Source organism: Bos indicus, chromosome 22 (genome assembly GCF_029378745.1).
Source record: "Bos indicus isolate NIAB-ARS_2022 breed Sahiwal x Tharparkar chromosome 22, NIAB-ARS_B.indTharparkar_mat_pri_1.0, whole genome shotgun sequence".
NCBI classification, from domain to species: Eukaryota; Metazoa; Chordata; class Mammalia; order Artiodactyla; family Bovidae; genus Bos; species Bos indicus.
The window spans coordinates 10500687-10521178 of NC_091781.1; the positions used below are offsets into that span (position 1 = coordinate 10500687).

General features: G+C 45.4%; 1 protein-coding gene across 4 annotated transcripts in view; it reads left to right on the forward strand.

Moving 5' to 3' along the window:
* Nucleotides 1-20492, forward strand: part of TRANK1 (tetratricopeptide repeat and ankyrin repeat containing 1) — a 97297-nt gene that overhangs the window by 14481 nt on the left and 62324 nt on the right. For 3 of the 4 annotated variants that reach the window (XM_070776042.1, XM_019984445.2, XM_070776043.1), the window contains exons 2-6: nt 7513-7644; nt 9950-10000; nt 12017-12143; nt 14210-14360; nt 17359-17477. In XM_070776042.1, the coding sequence (XP_070632143.1) occupies nt 7514-7644; nt 9950-10000; nt 12017-12143; nt 14210-14360; nt 17359-17477 (579 nt within the window). In that variant the 5' untranslated portion in view covers nt 7513. The remainder of the gene's footprint in view (nt 1-7512; nt 7645-9949; nt 10001-12016; nt 12144-14209; nt 14361-17358; nt 17478-20492) is intronic. The other variant, XM_070776044.1, reaches the window with a different exon arrangement.

Here is a 20492-nt window from a genome sequence, read left to right on the forward strand (position 1 = left end):
CACCAGTGTTGTTAGTAGTAAGGAATCTGCCTGCCAATGCAGAAGATGTTAAGAGACGCAGGTTTGATCCCTGCATGGGGAGGATCCCTTGGAGGAGGAAAATACAACCCATAACAGTATTCTTGCCTGGGAAATCCCAATCCATGGAGTCCCAAAAGAGTCAAACACGACTGGGCGACTAAACAATGACGACAACAAAACAGCCTGGATTCTGTCTATTTACAAAGGCCCTTTAGCCACGTCACGTAATGCATTCACAGGTTCTGGTGGTTGGGGCATGGGCATCTTTGGAGTGTGTGTATGTGTGTCTGTTGTTTGGCCTACCAAATACTATGAATTAGAAATTTAACTTCCAGGACTTCCCTGGCAGTCCAGTGGTTAAGACTCCTCACTGCCATTGCAGAGGGCGCAGGTTCAATTCCTGGCCAGGGAACTAAGATCCTGCATGCCAGGCATTGCAGCCAAAAAGAAAAATTAACATCCTTTCCAGATATTGTGCCAGTTTTACCAACGATTCATTCTTTCCCTGTCTATTTTAAGAGCTACCTTTTTCATACATGGAATTCTTTTATATGTCTACTACTGGATATTTTGTTTTGTTCCACTGATCTGCTTGTTTTCATGTTAATATCATACTTTTAAAACTTAGTTGAGTTTTATAAATACATTTAAAAATGTCAGAAAAGATTTTCTCTTTATACTTCTTTTATTAAGAATATTTTGGCTAGTCTGTCCTGTTTATTCTAAGATGAACTTGAGAATTCTTGCATTAATTTCTTTAAATATCATGTTTTTTAATTGGAATTTTTTTGGAAAGTACATTAATTAATTTAGAGAGGATTTGATATTTTGTAATAGTGAATTTTCCCAAACAGAAACATGTTATGGGGAGAGAGGTGGATTGGGAGTTTGGGATTGACATGCACACACTGCTGTGTTTAAAATAGATAACCAACAAGGACCTACTATATATAGCACAGGGAACTCTGCTCAATATTCTGTAATAACCTAAATGGGAAAAGAATTTGAAAAGGAATAGATGCATGTATATGTATAAATGAATCGCTTTGCTATATACCTGAAAGTAACATAACATTGTTAATTAACTACCTGTGCTTAGTCGTGTCCGACTTTTTGCAGCCTCATGGACTGTAGCCCACCAGGCTCCTTTGTCCATGGGGATTCTCTAGGCAAGAACAGTGGAGTGGGTTGCCATGCCCTATGCGTCAATATAAAATAAAACTAAAAAAAGAAACATGTTGTGTATTAAAGTTTAAAATTCAAGACTATCTTTTGAGTAAAGTTTTGTTTGTTTTTTCCACATCAGTCTTGCAATTTTACAAGTGCCAGTGGCTGTTGTTAAAGAGATTAAAAAAAAAAATCCCCCCTGCCCAACCAGGAATTGAACCCTGGCCCTAGCAATAAAAACACCAAATTCTAACCACTGAACTGTCAGAGAATCCCCAAATAAAAGTTTCCATGAGAATTATGTATAGACTTGCATATTTGCTTAATTAAAATTTTTCTTATTACTCTGGTTTTTCTTTGAAAGTCTATGTCTCGTCTCTCAGGTTGGACAGATACAAGGTTGTTGTTTTTAACTGAAGCATAGTTGATTTACATTGTGTTAATTTCTGCTCTACAGCAAAGTGACTAAGTTATATATATATGTATATTCTTTTTCTATTCTTTTCCATTATGGTTTATCACAGGGTATTGAATACAGTTCCCTGTGCTATACAGTAGGACCCTGTTGTTTAGGGTTTTCTGTCCTGTGTTAATTTTTAGCCCATAAACATCAAATTGTAAAGCAATATGAACCTAACTCGGAGAAGGCGATGGCACCCCACTCCAGTACTCTTGCCTGGAAAATCCCATGGACGGAGGAGCCTGGTAGGCTGCAGTCCATGGGATCGTAAAGAGTCGGACACGGCTGAGAGACTTCACTTTCACTTTTCACTTTCATGCATTGGAGAAGGAAATGGCAACCCACTCCAGTGTTCTTGCCTGGAGAATCCCAGGGACAGGGGAGCCTGGTGGGCTGCCGTCTATGGGGTCGCACAGAGTCAGACACAACTGAAGCGACTTAGCAGCAGCAGCATGAACTTATGACCTTCCCAGGAGTCCTATTTCTGCTTTTCTCCTCACAGAGAAATGTTCCATTAAGAATTTAACAAAAAGCATACTTTGAAGTACTGGTTAGTTGCAGGACAAGAGTGAGTCAATCTGAGATGAGTCCAGTCTTAATATGAGCATCAGGGGAAACAGGACTTTCAGTTGGCTGTATCGGCAATTCTGAACAGCAGGGATCAATTGTGGACTGAAACTTCCCTGTCCCCCTCAGACAGAAACCAAGCTGCTTCATAAAATCACGTCAGAACATTTTCTTCATGCTTGCTTTGCAAGGTCAGGAGCAGTTTTGTACACTTGGGTCTTGCTTTTGTGCGTCTTTGCTCTATTTGTTAAGGGAGTGAGTAGGGTGGAAACTTAAGGTTCTGTATTTATGGGAAGTTATGGAGCCATGAGATAATTTTTTAGTCGTACTCCTGTGGGCACTGAACGGAGGATTTGTGGCAACCTGTAAGCCCATGTTCTATGTCAAGATATTGTGTGGAAGTAATTACATGAGGATTGAGCTCCTGATGGCAGGTACTGCTCATCTGTGTATAGTAGATGTTGGATGGGATAGAAAGACAACACAGTGCTCAGAGGTGGGAATAAGACAGCGCAGGAAGTGTGGAAATTGCACCCTTTCCCCCAAGACAAAAAGAAGGAACAGCAAAGAAAGCAAATCGTAGTCCTCAGAATGAGTCCTGACTTTGCATTCTTATCCCGTGCTGTCTGTGCCCACCTTTCTGTGGGAGCAGGAAGGAGTCGGTTTTAAGAATTGCTGTCTCTGCCCTCTGTTTTTGCAGTTGTCTGTACCCCCAGCTTTCCAGAGTTGATCTTGGATTGTTCACTACTTTGAGGATGTTTTGAAAGGGTTTCAATTAAAAAACAAAAACAAAAAAACCCCACCACCAAGAAACAAAAAAAGTAAACAAATTTGCTGTTAAGTTGTTATGTCGTACCCAGATAAGGGACAGAGGAAAAGCCTCTCTCTCTGCCCCTTTCAGCTGCCTGGAGCCCATCTTGTTTGCAGTCTGGCGCCTGTAAGTCAGTTATAGAACTCTTCATGTGTATACACACAATGCAACTATAATGGAGAAGAATTTTTTTTTTAAAGAATATAGATATGTGCATGTATAACCGAATCACTCTGCGGTATACCCGAAACTAATGCAGCACTGTAACAATCAAATATCCTTCAATAAAAGACAAAACAGAATAAAGACACACATACAAAGTGACAGCAGCCCACGCCTGCTTTGTTTTTAACTTGCTAGTTTCAGAACCTCGCCAGTGCATTTGCATTTTTCTTACTTCTGCTTCCTCTGCCAAGCAGCCCTGGCCACCTCCCAACAACTGGACCTTGAATCCTCCTGGGGATATAGTGAAGCTGAGCAAAAGCAGACTCTGCCCCTGTGAAACTGTCTTTACCTTCTGATCGTTTAGCTTCAGCCCCGCTGACAAAGCTGAAAGTGCAGGAGCCTTTCCCGGCAGTCCAGTGGTCAACTTCACCTTCCAGGGTAGGGGTGCTGGTTTGATCCCTGGTCAGGGAGCTAGGGGGTACTAGTGGTAAAGAATCTGCCTGCCAGTGCAGGAGAAATAAGAGGTGCAGGTTCGATCCCTGGTCCGGGAAGATCCCCTGGAGGAGGGAATGGCAACCCACTCCAGTAGTCTCGCTTGGGAAGTCCCATAGACAGAGGAATCTGGAGGTTTATGGTCCATAGGGTAGCAAAGGGTTGGACAGGACTTAGCATGCTTCGCAGCCAAAAACAAAACATAAACCAAAAGCAATATTGTCACAAATTGAATAAAAACTTAAAAAAAACGGTCCACATCAAAACAAACAGAAAAACTGAAAGTGCGGACTGTGATGGATCCATGTGTGGCCCGCCAGTGCCGCACACGGTGGGGTCTGACTGCCGCTCACTGTTTAGCCTCCGCCTGGTTTCTTCAGAGTGGAGTCTCGCCCCCGAAGCCAGTCCACCTAGGCTTGGATTCCAGCACCACCCCTATCCCTGGGACTATGGCAAGGCCCTGAGTGCTCCTCGCCTCAGTTTGCCTATTTGTCAAATGGGGACACAATCCAGCCTACCTCCTGGGGCTTCTGGTAAGAATGAAATGACATGATGAGATTCGTTCTTAGGAGTACTGTCATTACGGTAGGTAATTACCACTGTGTTTAACAGTTTCATCCTATAAATAGACTGCTCACTTGTTAAAAAAAATTCTCGACAGCAGAGCTCTAAGCATTCTGAGGCAGCCATGTAAAGCATTCTTCCCTGTAATGAAGGTGTAACTGTCAATAAATCCTGTTGAGAAGCAAAAAACTTTCATTGTGGTTGGCAATCCCCCTTTCCCTTGTCGTGTGACTGTACCAAGAAAAAGCCAAGATGTAAGGGGATGAAAACATTGGATGTCTACTCATAACATTTAGAGCTCACTTAATTTCTAGAGAAAAATCAGATGTGAATCGTTTTTATTGTAAGTACAGTGGAAACATTTTGTGTTTGAATTCTTTAATTAAGCCCTTAAAGAGTCTCATTTTAATAACATTTATGGTCTGATTATGAAGGTGGCACATTTTCTGGCAATTGGAAATTCAGAAGAGCTCAAGGAGGAAAATTAAAACCCTACCTAATTCCAGTGGTGAGGCTGTTAACATTCTGGCATGTCTTCAGTACATTAGATGTGTTTAAAATTTAATTTGGGATTATGTGCCTTTTTATGTAGCCTCTATCTTTGATTTACTAACGTAGCCTATCATTAAATGTTCTTTTACAACATGACTTTAAAAATAACTGTGTGGTATTCTACCATATGGGTGCTTTACAACTGATTCAAATCCGTTACACATTATGGAATATTTACGGTTATTTCTGGTTTTTCACTGTGGTGAACGTCTATGAGGCTAAGTATATCAGTGATCTAGTATATTTCTCCTGTAAGCCGGATGTGACAGCTCCCACCATTGGGGGTCACTCTTTTAAGTATTTCCTAGTGACCCTTTGCTGTTTTAATTTTTCATTCTTTTGCTACTAGTGATGGTGATCCTGGATATCTACTGTCCATGTATTTAGCAACTACTTGTATCCCTTTGTGAATTTTCTGACTGTGGCCTTACACATTTTGATCAAGTTGATCCTTTCTTGCAGTGAAAAGGTTTTTATAAAAGAGGGGTACCAGAAATTCCCTAGTGGTCCAGTGGCTAAACCCCTGTGCTTTCACGGCTGTGGGCCTGGGTTCGATCCGTGGTTGAGGAACTAAGATCCCACAAGCTACGTGGTGCAGCCAAAAGGAAAAAAAAAGGGGGAGGGATATTAACCCTTTGTCAGTTGTTACAGACATTTCCTATTTCTAGCTGTCCAAAAATGGCCACTTTAAAATTATTTATTTGACGCCTGGCTGGCAATATTTGAAGGAGAAACATATGTTTTCATTCTCTAATCAATTGTATAAACTTTTTCTCATGGTCTCCTCTGTCATCTCTGTATAAATGTGAGTCATAGAATCTAGAGATTATTTAATGCGAAGTCTAGGTGGAATTTTTAATTTTGACTTGTTTAGCAATAACATGCCTCATTCTGGAATAGCTCTGCGTGGTGAATGCAGGAATGCAGTTCAAAAGTCCAGTTAACTCATGGGCTTAAAATAAGCCACCGGGACTTCCCGTTCCCTGTTGGCCCAGTGGCTAAGACTCGGTGCTCCCAATGCAGCAGGCCCGGTTTCGATCCCTGGTTGGAGATACTAGATCCCACACGACAGAACCAAGACCTACCACAGGCAAATAAATATTTTAAAAGGAAAATAAGCCACCACTTCTGTCTGCTTGGCTTGGCTTCCCTGCCTCCCAAACCCCTTGCCAAGGTTTGAAATGATACAAACAACAGGGATTATTCTTTGTACAATGATCGTGCTGGTCAAGAAGGCTTTCGATAGACTGTACTGCCCCCACAGGTGCAGGGCCTATGCAACCACCTGAAGTGTCCTCATTTTTAAGACTTTCCCCACTGCCTTACCTCTCCTTCTGATATCTTGAGAGGAGAAAATTCTATGGGACATCTCTTCTGATCCCCACTTTTCTTTTGGCAATAGCATGTGGCATGCAGGATCGTAGTTCCCTGAACAGGGATCAAACCCATGCCTCCTGCAGTGGAAGCAGTCTTAACCACCAGACCACCAAGGAAGTCCCTGACCCCCACCTTTTCCCTGCCTGCTTGGCAGCTGCTTCTCGAGGCTCTGCGAGGCCTCTCCTGTCCACTACCTTGGTGTAGCAAACACTTCCTGAAGCCCCATCAGGTGGGCAGGGCTCCAGGCCACACCAGAGAGAATCGGTAACAAGCAGCCTCTCTGGGTCTGGCATTCTAATTCATTACACAGCAAATATTTAAGTACCCATTCTGTGCTAGGGCTACCAAATGAATGAAATAGGAGTCATGAAAGGGGTAAGGGCTTCCCAGGGGATGCAGACAGGTAAGTGGACAATAGCAATCTCAGGGACAAATACTTCGAGGCTTTTAGGACCTTTGGAGACAGTGGAAGGACTCTAAACTCCTTGAGTGAGTAGGCGATGCAGTACAGGGTCAAGGGCAGAAACTTGGAACTGGGGTCAGAACTGGGGACACCCATTAGCCCATCCTTAAGCAAGTGACTTGAACTTCTTGAGCCTGAGTTTCCTCATCTGAACAGTGAAAATGGTGCCTCCTTCTGAGATGCTGCAATGGGTAAATGAGAGAGAAATGCTTGTGGCGGTTGTGGGAAGAGCTGCCACTTATCTAGTGCACACCACCTGCCAGCTTCATGTCATCTTTTTAAAAAATTTTTGTTTATTCTTTATTTTGGCTGCCTTTGGTCTTCATTGCTGCACTGGTCTCACTGCTGCGCATGCGGGGTAGGGGTGGGGGCGCTACTCTAGTTGCGGTGCACGGGTTCCCCATCGCAAGGGCTTTTTTCGTTGCACAGCACGTGGGCTCTAGGTACTTGGGCTTCAGTAGTTCTGGTGCATAGGCTTAGTTGCCCCACAGCTTGTGGAATCTTCCTGGCCCAGGGATCGAACCCACGTCCCCTGCATTGGCAGGCGGATTCTTAACCACTGGACCACCAGGGAGGTCCTTCAGATTCTCTGGGGCATGGAAGCTGCCTCCTTCCTTACAGCCTACCTGGTCATTAACACAGAATAAATGGAATCGTTCTGGCCGCTGCTCCAGAGGTCAGAAAAGAACTGAGAAAGAAACCGTCTGCGATCAGACACTCAGTCTGGTCCCTGGGTGGGGAGGGGTGTGGGCAGGGTGTGCCTTCAGCTGGTGGGAGGGGCCAGGATGAACAACCTGCCCCTTCAGACTCCGAGCGATGCAGATGGGGAGAGGACGGAAGCCCGTGCGCCAGCCTTCCCTCGTCTCCTCACAGGATGGACCCCACAGCTTACGCCGAGCTGCTGAAAGAATCTGGCAACCAGGGTTTTAAGAGTGGGAACTTCTCTTTGGCCATCAGAAAGTACGATGAAGCCATCCAGATTCTCCTGCAGTTGTACCAGTGGGGGTAAGTGTTTGGATTTTCTCCCTGCCTCACTCGCTTGCTTTTGTTTTTTTCTCACTTTTTATCACACCAGCTAGTTTCAGTTTCTTTTCTCCTCCCACTTTCTGTTTATCTTCTCTGCAGAGTCAGTCTCAGTGAAGCTAGAGGAATTCAGGAAACAGAAACTGAAACCCAGGGGGCTGTTGATCAACCTTGCAAAACTTTCCCTTTTGTCTGGTTCCAGCAGAGTTCCTGGCATGACCGACTCTGTCTCCAAGCCTCTGCACTTGCCATTCATTCCATCTTGTTTATCTGTGCTGTTAAGCCACTGGCCTGGCCACAGGGCAAGCCACCAGGAACTAAGGCTCACCTCTTCCCCTGCCCCTTCCGCTTCTAGCAGACCTGTTCCCAAACATTTCAGGATCACAGCCTGCTTACAAATTATGGAGGATCCCAGAGAGCTTTTGTTGGTGTAGTTATCAATAAAGCCTGTATTAGAACTCAAAACTGAGAAACATTTAAAATATGTATTTATTCGTTATTTTAAAATATCAGTAATAAACCCGTGACATGCTGACACAAGCAGTGTTTTTATGAGGAATTACTTTTCAAAACCAAAAATGTAGTGAGAAGAGTTTCACATTTTACATATTTGCAAGTCTCTTTAATGTCTGTCTCAGTGGAAGACATCTGGCTTCTCACATCTGTTTCTGCATTGAGTCTGTTGTGACATCACACTCCAGGTAGCCTTTGGAAAATTCCCCATCCACATGTGAGAGAAGGATTGTGAAAAAGGCACCTAAGTCTCGGTATTATTGTATTAGTTTCCTGTTGCTGCTGTAAGAAATGACCACCAACTTTGTGGATGAAAACAATACACATTTATGATCTTGTGTTTCTGGAGGTCAGGGGTCCAAAATGAGTCTTGTGAGGCTAAAAAGCAAGGTGTTGGCAGGGCTGGTTCCTTGGGGAAAGTGAAAGTGAAGTCGCTCAGTTGTGTCCCACTCTTTGCGACCCCATGGACTGTAGCCTACCAGGCTTCATCCATGGGATTTTCCAGCAAGAATACTCAAGTGGGTTGCCATTTCCTTCTCCAGGAGACCTTCCCGACCCAGGGGTTGAACCCCAGTCTCCTGCATTGTAGGCAGACACTTTACCATCTGAGCCACCAGGAAAGCCGGGTTCCTTGGGGAGGAGCCTCTATTTCCTTGTCTCTTTCACCCTTGAGTGGCTGCCTGTATCCTTGGCTTGTGGTCCCTTCCTGCATCCTCCTCAAAGCACATCATTCCAGTCGCTGCTTCTGTCATCACATCTCCTTCTCCTCTGCCTGTGGCCGATTCTCTCAGTCTCCCACTTACAAGTACACTTTTGATCGTATCCTCTTCCAGATCCTAATCTCAAGATCCTAAATTAATCCCATCTCCCAAGTTCCTTTTGCCATAAAAGAAAACATTATTTGGAACCCATTATTCAGCTAACTGCAATTGTGAAGATAGTTTGACCTTGGGGACTACCTGAAGTGGTCCTGGGGGTCCCCAGAGGTTACCACATCATTCTTTGGCACAGCTGTAATAGAGGAAGCAGAGGTTGACATTTGTAGGGAGTATACAGCGTAAACTTGTACCTAGAAGTGGCACTGAGTTGAGTTCCTGACACATGGCTCCCACCTCCTCCCTCCTATTTCCTGTGTCTACGCTGGATTGGAATTGACTGTAACTGACCTGGGCTTGTAGTTCTGTCATTCTGCCCCCTCTTAGTTCAGATCAGAGCTGGTAGAGTGCCTCATTCATCGGGGGAAATTTGACTTCCCCTTCTGTCTTGCAAAGAAAAAGGTAGTGTCAGATTGTGGTGGTAGACTGACCACATGGTGAGTACTCACATCTCAACGCCACCACATAGCAGATGCATGACAGCTAAAGGGACACCTGCCTGCACCCTCGTGTCCTGCCTTTCATGGGACCTTCCTGATACAGATCCCGGAGCCCATCACCTGTCACCTGCCTTCCTGCTGCTGCCAGCTGACACAGGGCTTGTGGTCCACGAGCAGGTGTCCTGGGGAGAAGGGGACGGAGGGAAGCAGGATCGGGTAGGGATGGTGTCTCCACTGGAGTCAGCTCTGGACCCTGAGTTGTACTGCAGAACTGTCTCTTTAAGACAAGGAGTCTGACCTTTCTGATACCTGATACCTGTTGCTTCTTCACTCACTAGCTGGTAGGCTGTCTGGCCCCTAGGAATTGTCCAAGAGAGTGGGGTGATTAGTCAGCTCAGGCTGCAATAACTAACTGCCATTGACTGGGTGGAGTAAACAACAGGAATTTGTTCCTCACAGTTCTGGAGACTGGGAAGTCCAAGGTCCGGGTGGCGGCCAGTTCAATTCCTGGTAAGTGCTCCCTTCCTGGTTTGCAGATGGCCACATTCTCACTGTGTCCTCCTATGGTGGAGAGAACAGGAACACTCTGATGTCTCTGCTTATAAAGGCATTAATTCTATCATGAGGGCCCCGATCTCCTGGCTTCATTTAAACCTAATCACCTTCCTGAAGGCCCCTGCTCCAAATACCATCACTCTAGGGGTTGGGGATTCAACAAATGTATTTGGTGGGAACACAATCCATAACAGGGGTATAACTTCCTGGAGAGAAGGCAGCTCCCATAAGGCTGAGGATAAATGGGGCTCAAGGAGATCCTAGCTGCAGCCCGCACTCATTCCTGCTAGGATTGGCTGCACTGGCCATGGTGTCTGGGCTGGACACTTGGTGTCTACTACACTGTGGTCACAGCTCCCTTGTCAGTTACCCTCTGACAGACTCAGCACCTCTTCTGAGCTTCTGGGCCCTCATACTTCACGGAGAAAAACTAGATACAGAAAGCCCTGCGGGTGGGGACATAGTAGAGGAGATTTTTACTTTGCTTTATTTTTTTGTGGGTATCTGTATTACCTAACTTTCCTGTTTGTATTATTTTTACATGAAAGTAGTTCAAAAAAAGGAAGTATAAGCCTTGCTTTTCCATTTTGTGTGTCTTGAATTAAACAGCACTTGGACTTCTGTTGACTTTTTATGGTATATTTTGTGTTTTGCTTCTTCCAACTTGGTTTCAGCAATAACCTTGCAGCAGTATGACCCCTAGACCCAGGCCAGTACTTTGACCCCCTGACGTGAAAAGCTGACTTATTGGGAAAGACCCTGATGTTGGAAAAGATTGAGGGCAAGAGGAGAAGGTGGCAGCAGGGATGAGATGGTTAGATAGCATCACTGCCTCAATGGGCATGAATCTGAGCAAACTCTGAGAGACAGATAGTAAAGGACAAGGGAGTCTGTCATGCTGCAGTTCACGGGGTCACAAAGAGTCAGACATGACTTAGCAACTGAACAACAAAGAACCAGGCAGGGGGGCCCTGACCTGCTGTGCTTTTGAGGCCCGATTTTGCCTTACTCCAGCTGTGCCCTCCCTTTGGAGGGAGTCTGGGGCAGGGGCTTTACCCACTCAGAGCCTTGCTTCCTTCCACCAGGACCCCAGAATTCCTGTCCAGGTCCCTGCTCCTAGCATCTGCATGGGCCTCTTACCTGCAGGCAGTTTTCAGAGTGCCTTCCAAGGTTAGGGGTGAGGACTGAGCTTGGACATCACATCTCCTGCAATGCAGGATGAAGGCTGAGATGGAAAGAGAAGAGAGAGTGGTGAGGGGCACCGGCCTGGCTCACTGGCCCTGAAAGAGTGCCTGTAGTTCTAAATTTGAAGCTTGCCTTTCTGATTTAATTAAATTTACATGGCTGTATGTGGTCTGTGGCCACTGTATGGGACAGGGAAGGTTGGCCACATGGTATGGGTGCCTCTTTTTGCACTCTGGCCCTGGGTGCCCTCCCATTTGGGTGGCCCTGCCTATGTGCTAGAACAGTGCTCACCCAGCATCTTTCACAGGCTCCGTGGGGACAGTGTGGTCATGTGTTCTGAGGAGCTCTGGCTCCATTCAGCATGCACGTGTATGTGCGGTGGCTCCCGCGGTGTCTGGACTTTGTGAAGGCTCAGTGAGAACTCCCAACCTCTCCGCCCTGAGGACCAGTTGTCCTTTTTACAGCATCTTCACCAGTGGACTCTAAGGGGTAAAAGTCCTGTGGAGGTCAAGAGGAGGTGGACTCGAGGTGCTGAGAACATTTGTCATGAAAAGGTGGGAGGAGAGGATTTGGGAGTGAGGAAGGGCGCCTGGGACGTTGCAGATGACCTCACCTTTGTAGGCTGTGAGGGTCAGATGTCATAGGTATAATTAGGACATTTCCTGCTGAAACCCCATCACCATGGCAAAAATAATCAGTATCAGAACTGTGGCCTTCAAGGACTGGGTTCTGTATTTGCAGGACAATACAACTATTTACCGACTACCGGTTGGTCCTTTCCCACAGGGTCCCCCCCAGGGACTTGGCTGTGCTGCTGTGCAACAAATCCAATGCATTTTACAGCCTTGGGAAATGGAACGAGGCCTACGGGGCTGCCAAGGAGTGTCTCCAGTGGGATCCGACCTACGTAAAGGTAGGCTGACTGGACGCCGGAGCTGCTGCCTCCTTCCCTTCCTTGTTGTTTGTTTTGTCTTGACTCTTCCATCTCTCATGTTTATTTTTGTTGTTGTTGGCTGCAAGGTCCATGGGGGACCTTGGTTCCCCGACAAGGGATCAAACCCACACTCCTTGCATTGAGAGCTGGGAGCCCTAAGGTGGATTGCCAGGGAAGTCCCTGTGTCTTTAGGAGTGCTTCTTATTCAGCTCTCTTTGCACTGTAGTCAGATGTGCACAGCATCTGGAGGCGAGTAGGAAGGATGGTGGCCAAGTGTTGAAAGACGTTTGCAGGGGAGAGTGGAGCCAGGCTTATTGGTGGATTCAGTCCAGAGGTGGTCTCGATGGAGCTCATTTTGTTTTGATGTATTTACACCAAAATTCATAGTCTCTGCATGTTCTTTGCTGTTTGCAAGTTTCAGTTTGTCTCCTTCCTGGTCATAAGAATTCCCCGCGAGAGGGGTTTTATGGCGATCCTTCTTGGAGTTTCTGCTTCTAATCAAAGAAGGGAGGCTCCGGGAAGGCTTCTTTCTGCGTCTGTTGAATCTCAGATGCCTTCATCTCAAAAGAATCCTTGTACCAAAGTGTCACATTTTGGGGTGATGTATTCTGATCCCCTTCACCTCCCTCCAAAATAAAAGGCGAAACTTAGACCTGAGAAAGGCAAAGAAATGGGAAATTCTGTACTAGCTTACTTGGCTGCTTGCTTCCTTTTTCTGATTGTCATCTAAGGTTTTAGACTTGTTAAAATGCAAACAAATCAGTAAATAATGTGAGGTTTGGTGAAGTTGAATTTCACCAAAATTTAAGTTGAATTTCAGGTGCTTGCTTTTTTAAGTGTTTATTTATTTGACTGCCTTGGGTCTTCGTTGTGGCAATTGGGATCATCCTTGCATCATACAGGATCTTTTGTTGCCGCACACGGACTTCCTAGCTGCAGAGCAAGGGCTTAGTTGCCCTGTGGCATGTGGGATCTTAGTTCCCTGACCAGGGATCAAACCTGCTTCCCCTGCACTGCAAGGCAGGTTCTTAACCAGTGGACCATCAGGGACGTCACAGGCACTTGCTTTTTTTTTTTAATGAACCCAGTTGGTGAACACCTTGTATTATTTTAGACAGAAAATTGTTTTGGTAGCCCCTGATACTGATTCATTTCAGTGGTCAAAGTGGGGAAGGCAATATGGATCATTTTGTTCCTTCTCAAGGGCTTAACAGTTTGCATACAGGCAAAACTAGACCATTTCCCTCTATTAATCATTGCGATTTTCCTCTCCCTACAGAAACCAAAAGAAATTTTGGCCTCTGGTGTATACTGCTTGTAATATGAGCTGAGTGACCCTCAGTGCTTGCCATTTCCATGGGAAATCGTGTTTACTTCGATTGAAAGGAGCAGGGAACAGCTCCTGTGTTGACATGACAATCTCATTCTTTTCCAGAACACTGTTGTTGTAGGACTACATGGTTTCATTTCTGCCTTCTTGCTCAGGCTGTGTTTTAAGGCACAAATACATAAACCACATACACCATTGGAACCAGGCCCGCTCCTTTCTCTCTGGTTCTTATGTTGTGTGCTCAGCCAGTTAGTCATGTCTGACTGCAACACCATGGACCATAGCCCACCAGGCTCCTCTGTCCATGGGATTTCTCAGGCAAGAATGCTGGAGTGGGTTGCCATTTTCTCCTCCAGAGAATCTTCCCGACCCAGGGATCGAACCTGCGTCTCTTCTGTATCTCCTGCATTGGCAGGCGATTCTTCATCACTGAGTCACCTGGGAACAGAGGACACCAGCTGGCTCCAATGTTAGATGCTGTATGTGTCATGGACTTGAAAGGGATTCTTTTCTTGCCAGTTACCACTTGATAGGAGCATTGTGACATAGAATCCAATGTGGAAAGTCTATATCCAGAGCTTGTTAGAAATCTGTGTTTACTTGGAAATCAGTGTTTACTTGTAGTCTGTTGCCTCTGATCCTCAATCTTGCCTTGACTTCAGCAGCAGTTTGGAAGAGATGGGCACGTTAACAATTCTGTTTTTTCTCGTTGCAGGGGTACTACCGAGCTGGTTATTCCTTGCTGGGGTTGTGCCAGCCTTATGAAGCCGCTCGCATGTTTTTTGAGGGTCTGCGGCTCGTGAGGAGCAGCCAGGACAAGACCCAGATTGCTGATTTCTTGGTGGCAGTCTTCACCACGATGGGCAGTAAGTCGGCACTGGGGGAGGCCTGCCCTCTCTTTCTTTTAAAGGCCTTGTGATTGTCTTTGAATGGCTCCTTGGGGACTCAGGTTTCTGGGGAGATAATTACAGGGTGTTTTTCTTTGTGGCTTCTTCATGCAGTTTGAATGAAACTTTACAGTGGAAAACACATGGGAAGCTTTGATGGCCCAGGCCTTTGCGAAAACAACTTCATCTTTTTGCATAAATCACTTAAAGCTGTCCCAGTTTTCCAGTTTTGTTGCAGACCTAAGCTTTCTGTGTTGCTATCCATAGGGCTGTCCCTACTTATACTAATGTTTTACGTGATTTTTGCATGTATTTCTCCAGTATGTCAAGAAGTGTTCCTGTTTGCCATGAAAACAATTTGAAGGGACTGAGGGAGGGTCCTATGGAAGCTGACAGTCTGCTAGGAACACACCCGGGTGGGGGTGGGCATGTGGGGGGAGGTGGTGATTTGCATTGGTCATTAGGTTATTAGTCTGACGACCTGGCCTATGATACGGCTTTATCCGTGTCCTTGAGTTGCCAAAAACAGACAAGTATGAAACATAATATGAAAAATTCCCTGCCAGGGACAAAGGAGTTCTTTCCCTGGGTATCACAGCACGGTCTAAAGTTCTACCAATGACCAGGCTGTTGTTTTCCAATACTGTTTTTGATCAAATTTAAGATTGCATTAATTTAAGATGTGCCACTATTTTAAAATTTTATTATTATGATTTTATCTTTTGGCCACACCACACAGCAGGTGGTATCTTAGTTCCCCGACCAGGGATTGAACCTGTGCCCCTTGCAGTGGAGGGGGCGGTTGTGGGGGTTCTTAATCCCTGGATTGCCAGGGACGTCCCTGTGCCACTAATTTATGTTCTGCTGTTGAGACAGCATCAAGAGCAACACACGTCCCGATTCTAGAGATGGTAGAATGTGAGCAATGGCATATGTTAGAATTGCTGGAAAATGGTCCTGGCTTTCAGAAACAGGTGAATTACTGCTGATGATACATCTGACTGACACGGATCCAACCGTTCCTGATTTGATTGTGGAAAAGCAACTTCTGTGATCTGTGGAGGGGATCCTACAGACTTTTGGCAAGCTTGGCACAGAGAGGGGTTGAGAGCAGTGTCAGGTGGTAGGTGGGAAGTAGTTAGAGGTGGGCTTAGCCGTGTCTCCCAGCAGAGACGTCAGTGTCCAGACAGGTGCTAATGAATCACAGCTCTCCCATCTGCCTTTTGCTGACAGTGACTAAAGCCTGCTTCCCTTTCCTCTGAGCCTGTTGGTTTGTCCCATTCTCTACATGTCCTCATTATTCTCTATGTCTTTATTTAAAACTTAATTTAATTATTTGTTTATTGTGGTTGCGCTGAGTCTTCGATGCTGCATGCGGGCTTTTTCTCGTTTCGCCGAGTTGGGGCTGCTTTTTGTTGCGGGGCTGGGCTTCTCACTGTGGTGGCTTCTCTTGTTGCGGAGCACAGGTTCTAGGTGTGCGGGCTTCAGTAGTTGAAGCACAGGGGCACAGTAATTACGGCATTCGGGCTTAGTTGCTCTGCAGCATTGGAATCTTCCCGGACCAAGAATCAAACCCATGTCCCCTGCATTGGCAGCCAGATTCCCATCCACTGTACCACCAGGGAAGTCCTCCCTTTGTGTCTTTTAAAGGCCACTGTTCTGGGGCTTCTGTGGCAGTCCACTAGTTAAGACTCTGCACTTCCAGCACAGGGGGTGCAGGCTGGATCCCTGGTTGGGGAACTAAGATCCTACATGCCATGTGGCATGGCCAGAAAATAAAAAAGTGTACAATCCAACGGTTAAGAAAAACTAACAGCACTGCTCTGTCAGAAGCCAGACCAGAGTTTGGGAATTCCAGACAACTGACTCTTCAGTGTGGCTGCCCCTCTAAGAAATCTGGATTCTCAGGGGGCAGTTAACAGGACTTCTTAAAACAGCGCAATCCTGACTTTTCTACCTGTTTGGAGGATGACTGTTTGCCCATGGCCCAGTTTCTAAATTTTGAAAAATATATTTATGAAAATTGTGTATCCTGTTTGTACACTGTATGTTTGTTTTGCTATTTGGCTACTCATTTGTGGAAATTGATAACCTTGGAAGAGGGACTCTGTTATACTGGCCCCTGACCTGTCCCACTTGGATACTGTCATCCACAAGTTTGCAGGGTCATGAGACGCAAAATGTTGATGGGCCTCTAGGCTGAAAGAATGCAAACTGACTAAAAGAACTGCTCAATCTAGGTTCCGTCTTGGTTTTGTCATGGCCTAGCTGCATGATAAGCCACAATGCTTGACCTCATTTATCACAGCTTCTCACTGTTGGATGAAAATAATATTTGTCACATTTTTCTTAAAGGAAGTGAGTTTAATAACTTCCCTTAAGTGCCCACTTCCTCCTCCATAAATGGAACTAATAGGCACTGCCTTATTGGTTGGTTTGAGGGATTAATACAGCATATATCACTGGGCTCAGCAAATAGAGAAGCTATTATGTAATAGCTCACAATAAACTGCCTTAAGGGACTGACTTTAGCCTGAACTTAAAATGATTGCCACTTCAATTATACAGGACTTCATGCTTTGAAAAGGCCCTTCTTTGTTATTTTAATTTTTAAAATTTTTATGCCCTTCTTGGAGGTTACTTTCCATTTACAGTCATTACCAAATGACTGTATTCCCCATGTTGTACAAAACATCCTTGAGTCTGTCTTATACCCAGTTGTTCATGCCGCCCACTCCCATAATCCTCTATGGCCCCTCTTTTTTTTTTTTTTTGGCTGCTTGGGATGGAACCCGTGCCTCCTGCATTGAATGCTCAGAATCTTAACCACTGAACTACCAAGGAAGTTGCTCTCTTTTCTTTTTGATATTTTTAAATTTATCATTTGTCTATGTGTGCTCTTAATTGGAGGACCTTTTCCTAGATGTTCTAGACTTGCCCCAAGTTAAAATTTCTAAACTCTGGAACTTTCTTTCAGGTGACCCCATTGTTTTGCAGAGTTTCTTGCCCTGCTTTGATCGTATTTTCACTACTGGATTCTCCAATGAAGTGTGGCAATCTGTAATAGAAAAGTTGGCAAAGAAAGGATTATGGCATGTAAGTAAAAGGAGATAGCTCTCTTGTGAGGAAAGGCAAATTGAATTTCTTTAATTTGATTAAATTTCTTTCCCTCTGCTAGCACTGGGGAATTATAATTCAGTACTTGTTTATCTTGATGCGAAAGTAACTTTTTCACTGTCATGCCATTAATGAAAAGCCACTGAGATAATATTAGTTCACCAGTTTCCGTTTTTTAAGCTTGGAAAACAGTTTGTGGCAACTCTGTGCTCCCTGTCTCCATTGCCATCAAAGAAGTGTAAAGTCCAGATGCTAATGGTGACGTGGAATGAGGAAAATAAGTGATTGTCTATTCATCTTTGTAATTGTCTTTATACGGCAGCATGTGCTAGCTTGGGCCTGATGACCTGCTTGTGCTTCTTGATGTATGACATCAAGAGACTGTACCCTCGGGTAGCAGCGAGACTACAGGACCTGAACCCACAGCCAGGAATCCACAGGATGAAGGAGCCCAGTGGCTTCCATGCCACACAGGTGCCTCCCTGAATCCGAGTCCTTCACTGTTCTGAGCTAATTCTTTCCTCTCTGGGCCTCACTTCCTCACTTGTAGGTTGCAGGATATAAACCTATTCCCTCCTGGTTGTGGGGGAGGATTAGAAATCAGGGACCAATAGCACCTGATAATAATATTATATTATTTTATCCTCATTATCACCGTAAGCCCTTGGTGATAATAATGTTCACTGAGGGCTTGCAGTGTGCCAGACACTGAGCCCCAGGGGTTTTGTAACACCTGGCACCAGTGTGCTCAGTACCCAATGAGCAGTGGCTGTCACTGACCATAATGACAATTATAGGTGGCCTATAATCGCTCCTGAGAGTGGGCTGGCCCAGAGAGGGAGTTTGGTTAGAAAAGGCCGGCAGGCTTTTTAAAGCTGTGCAGACCAGAAAAATCTATGTGCAGCCTGAAGGGACTCTGGACCCAGGAAGGCAGGGTGACTTTAGGATACAGGATTCTTCAGTTTTTTAGAAGGTCATGGATGCTTCTGGGAATCTAATGAGATCACTGGGACTCTCTTTTCGTGCATACTCGTGCACACATGCACACACACATACACAATTATGTGTGTAGCTTCAGGGAGTTCATAGGAACTCCCTAAGTCCAGCCACAGGCTCCCGGAAGCTCACCCCCATATTATAGTCTTGAGGATGAGACAGTGACGGGGAGGAAAGCAAGCTAGACTCTTGGGAAATCAGCAATCAGAAATCCAGGGCCCCGGTAACAAGAGATCTAGGATCTTTTTTCTGATAAGATGGGTAAACTAAGAGCTCTTTCTAGTTTTATTTTTATAAGTTCTGAAATTCAGTAATTTAGGGTAGATCTGTGAGTGGGAAGCTCTTGGCATCATTAGCAGGAAAGTAGTTCTGTCTACTACTCCCCTCTTCCCCATGTGGGATGAACGTGGATAGAGCCCCGGAGCCTGGGTGAGAAAGGAGGGAGTGGGAGCCCAGCAGCTCCTGGCAGGCTGCCACCCAGCCAGCCAAGGAGGCCCAGGAGTCCAGCCCAAGTGGTGGCCCCATATCCTACCAGCAGTGGGGCCCAGACCACTTCCAAACACTGTAGGGAAAAACATCTTATAAAAACCAAGCCAGCCATCAGGATTGTCAGAGCTCTGAACCGATCATCTGGGTGAGTCTGGGCTGTGGGGCCTGCTTATGGTGAGTAGTTAGGAGTGGGCATCACCCACTGGTGGTCTAGGGGCTTAGACTTGAGCTCCCAATGCAGGGGTCTGGGTTGGATCCCTGGTCAGGGAACTAGACCCCACATGCCACAACTAAGGATTTGCATGCCATAACTAAAGATCCTGCATGTGGCAACAAAGATGGAAAACCCCACACGCCACAGCTAAGACCTGGTGCAGCCAAATAAATAAACTTAAAAAATTAAAAAGAAAATAATAATGTGGGTATCAAACCGAAAGAAGTTGGAAGCAAGATGTAGCCACAGGCTGAGTTCCAGTGGTCCCATGCCCACTTGCAAGAGCATACATGAGGGAAGTGGATCCTGAGTCTGGATCACCAGTCAAGGTCATGCCAAGCCTAGAATTCCTGGACCAGCCAGCGTACCTGGATGATCCCAGTAGGGACCTCTCAGGATGTGCTAACTGTCTGAAAAGGAAAATTTGCTTAACTTCTCTCAGATTTAGTTTAGGGTCAGTGACTTAACAATAGGGTTTTCGAGGGAAAAAAAAAATCCTAATTTGTGGCATTTGCCACTTCAAGAAAGGCAATGCCAAAGAATGCTCAAACTACCGCACAATTGCACTCGTCTCACACGCTAGTAAAGTAATGCTCCAAATTCTCCAAGCCAGGCTTCAGCAATACATGAACTGTGAACTTCCAGATGTTCAAGCTGGTTTTAGAAAAGGCAGAGGAACCAGAGATCAAATTGCCAACATCCGCTGGATCATGGAAAAAGCAAGAGAGTTCCAGAAAAACATCTATTTCTGCTTTATTGATTATGCCAAAGCCTTTGACTGTGTGGATCACAATAAACTGTGGAAAATTCTGAAAGAGATGGGAATACCAGACCACCTGACCTTTCTCTTGAGAAACCTGTATGCAGGTCAGGAAGAAACAGTGAGAACTGGACATGGAACAACAGACTGGTTCCAAATAGGAAAAGGAGTACATCAAGGCTGTCTATTGTCACCCTGCTTATTTAACTTATATGCAGAGTACATCATGCTGGGCTGGAAGAAGCACAAGCTGGAATCAAGATTGCCAGGAGAAATATCAATAACCTCAGATATGCAGATGACACCACCCTTATGGTAGAAAGTGAAGAAGAACTAAAGAGCCTCTTGATGAAAGTGAAAGAGGAGAGTGAAAAAGTTGGCTTAAAGCTCAACATTCAGAAAACGAAGATCATGGCATCCGGTCCCATCACTTCATGGGAAACAGATGGGGAAACAGTGGCAACAGTGGCTGACTTTATTTTTCTGGGCTTCAAAATCACTGCAGATGGTGATTGTAGCCATGAAATTAAAAGAC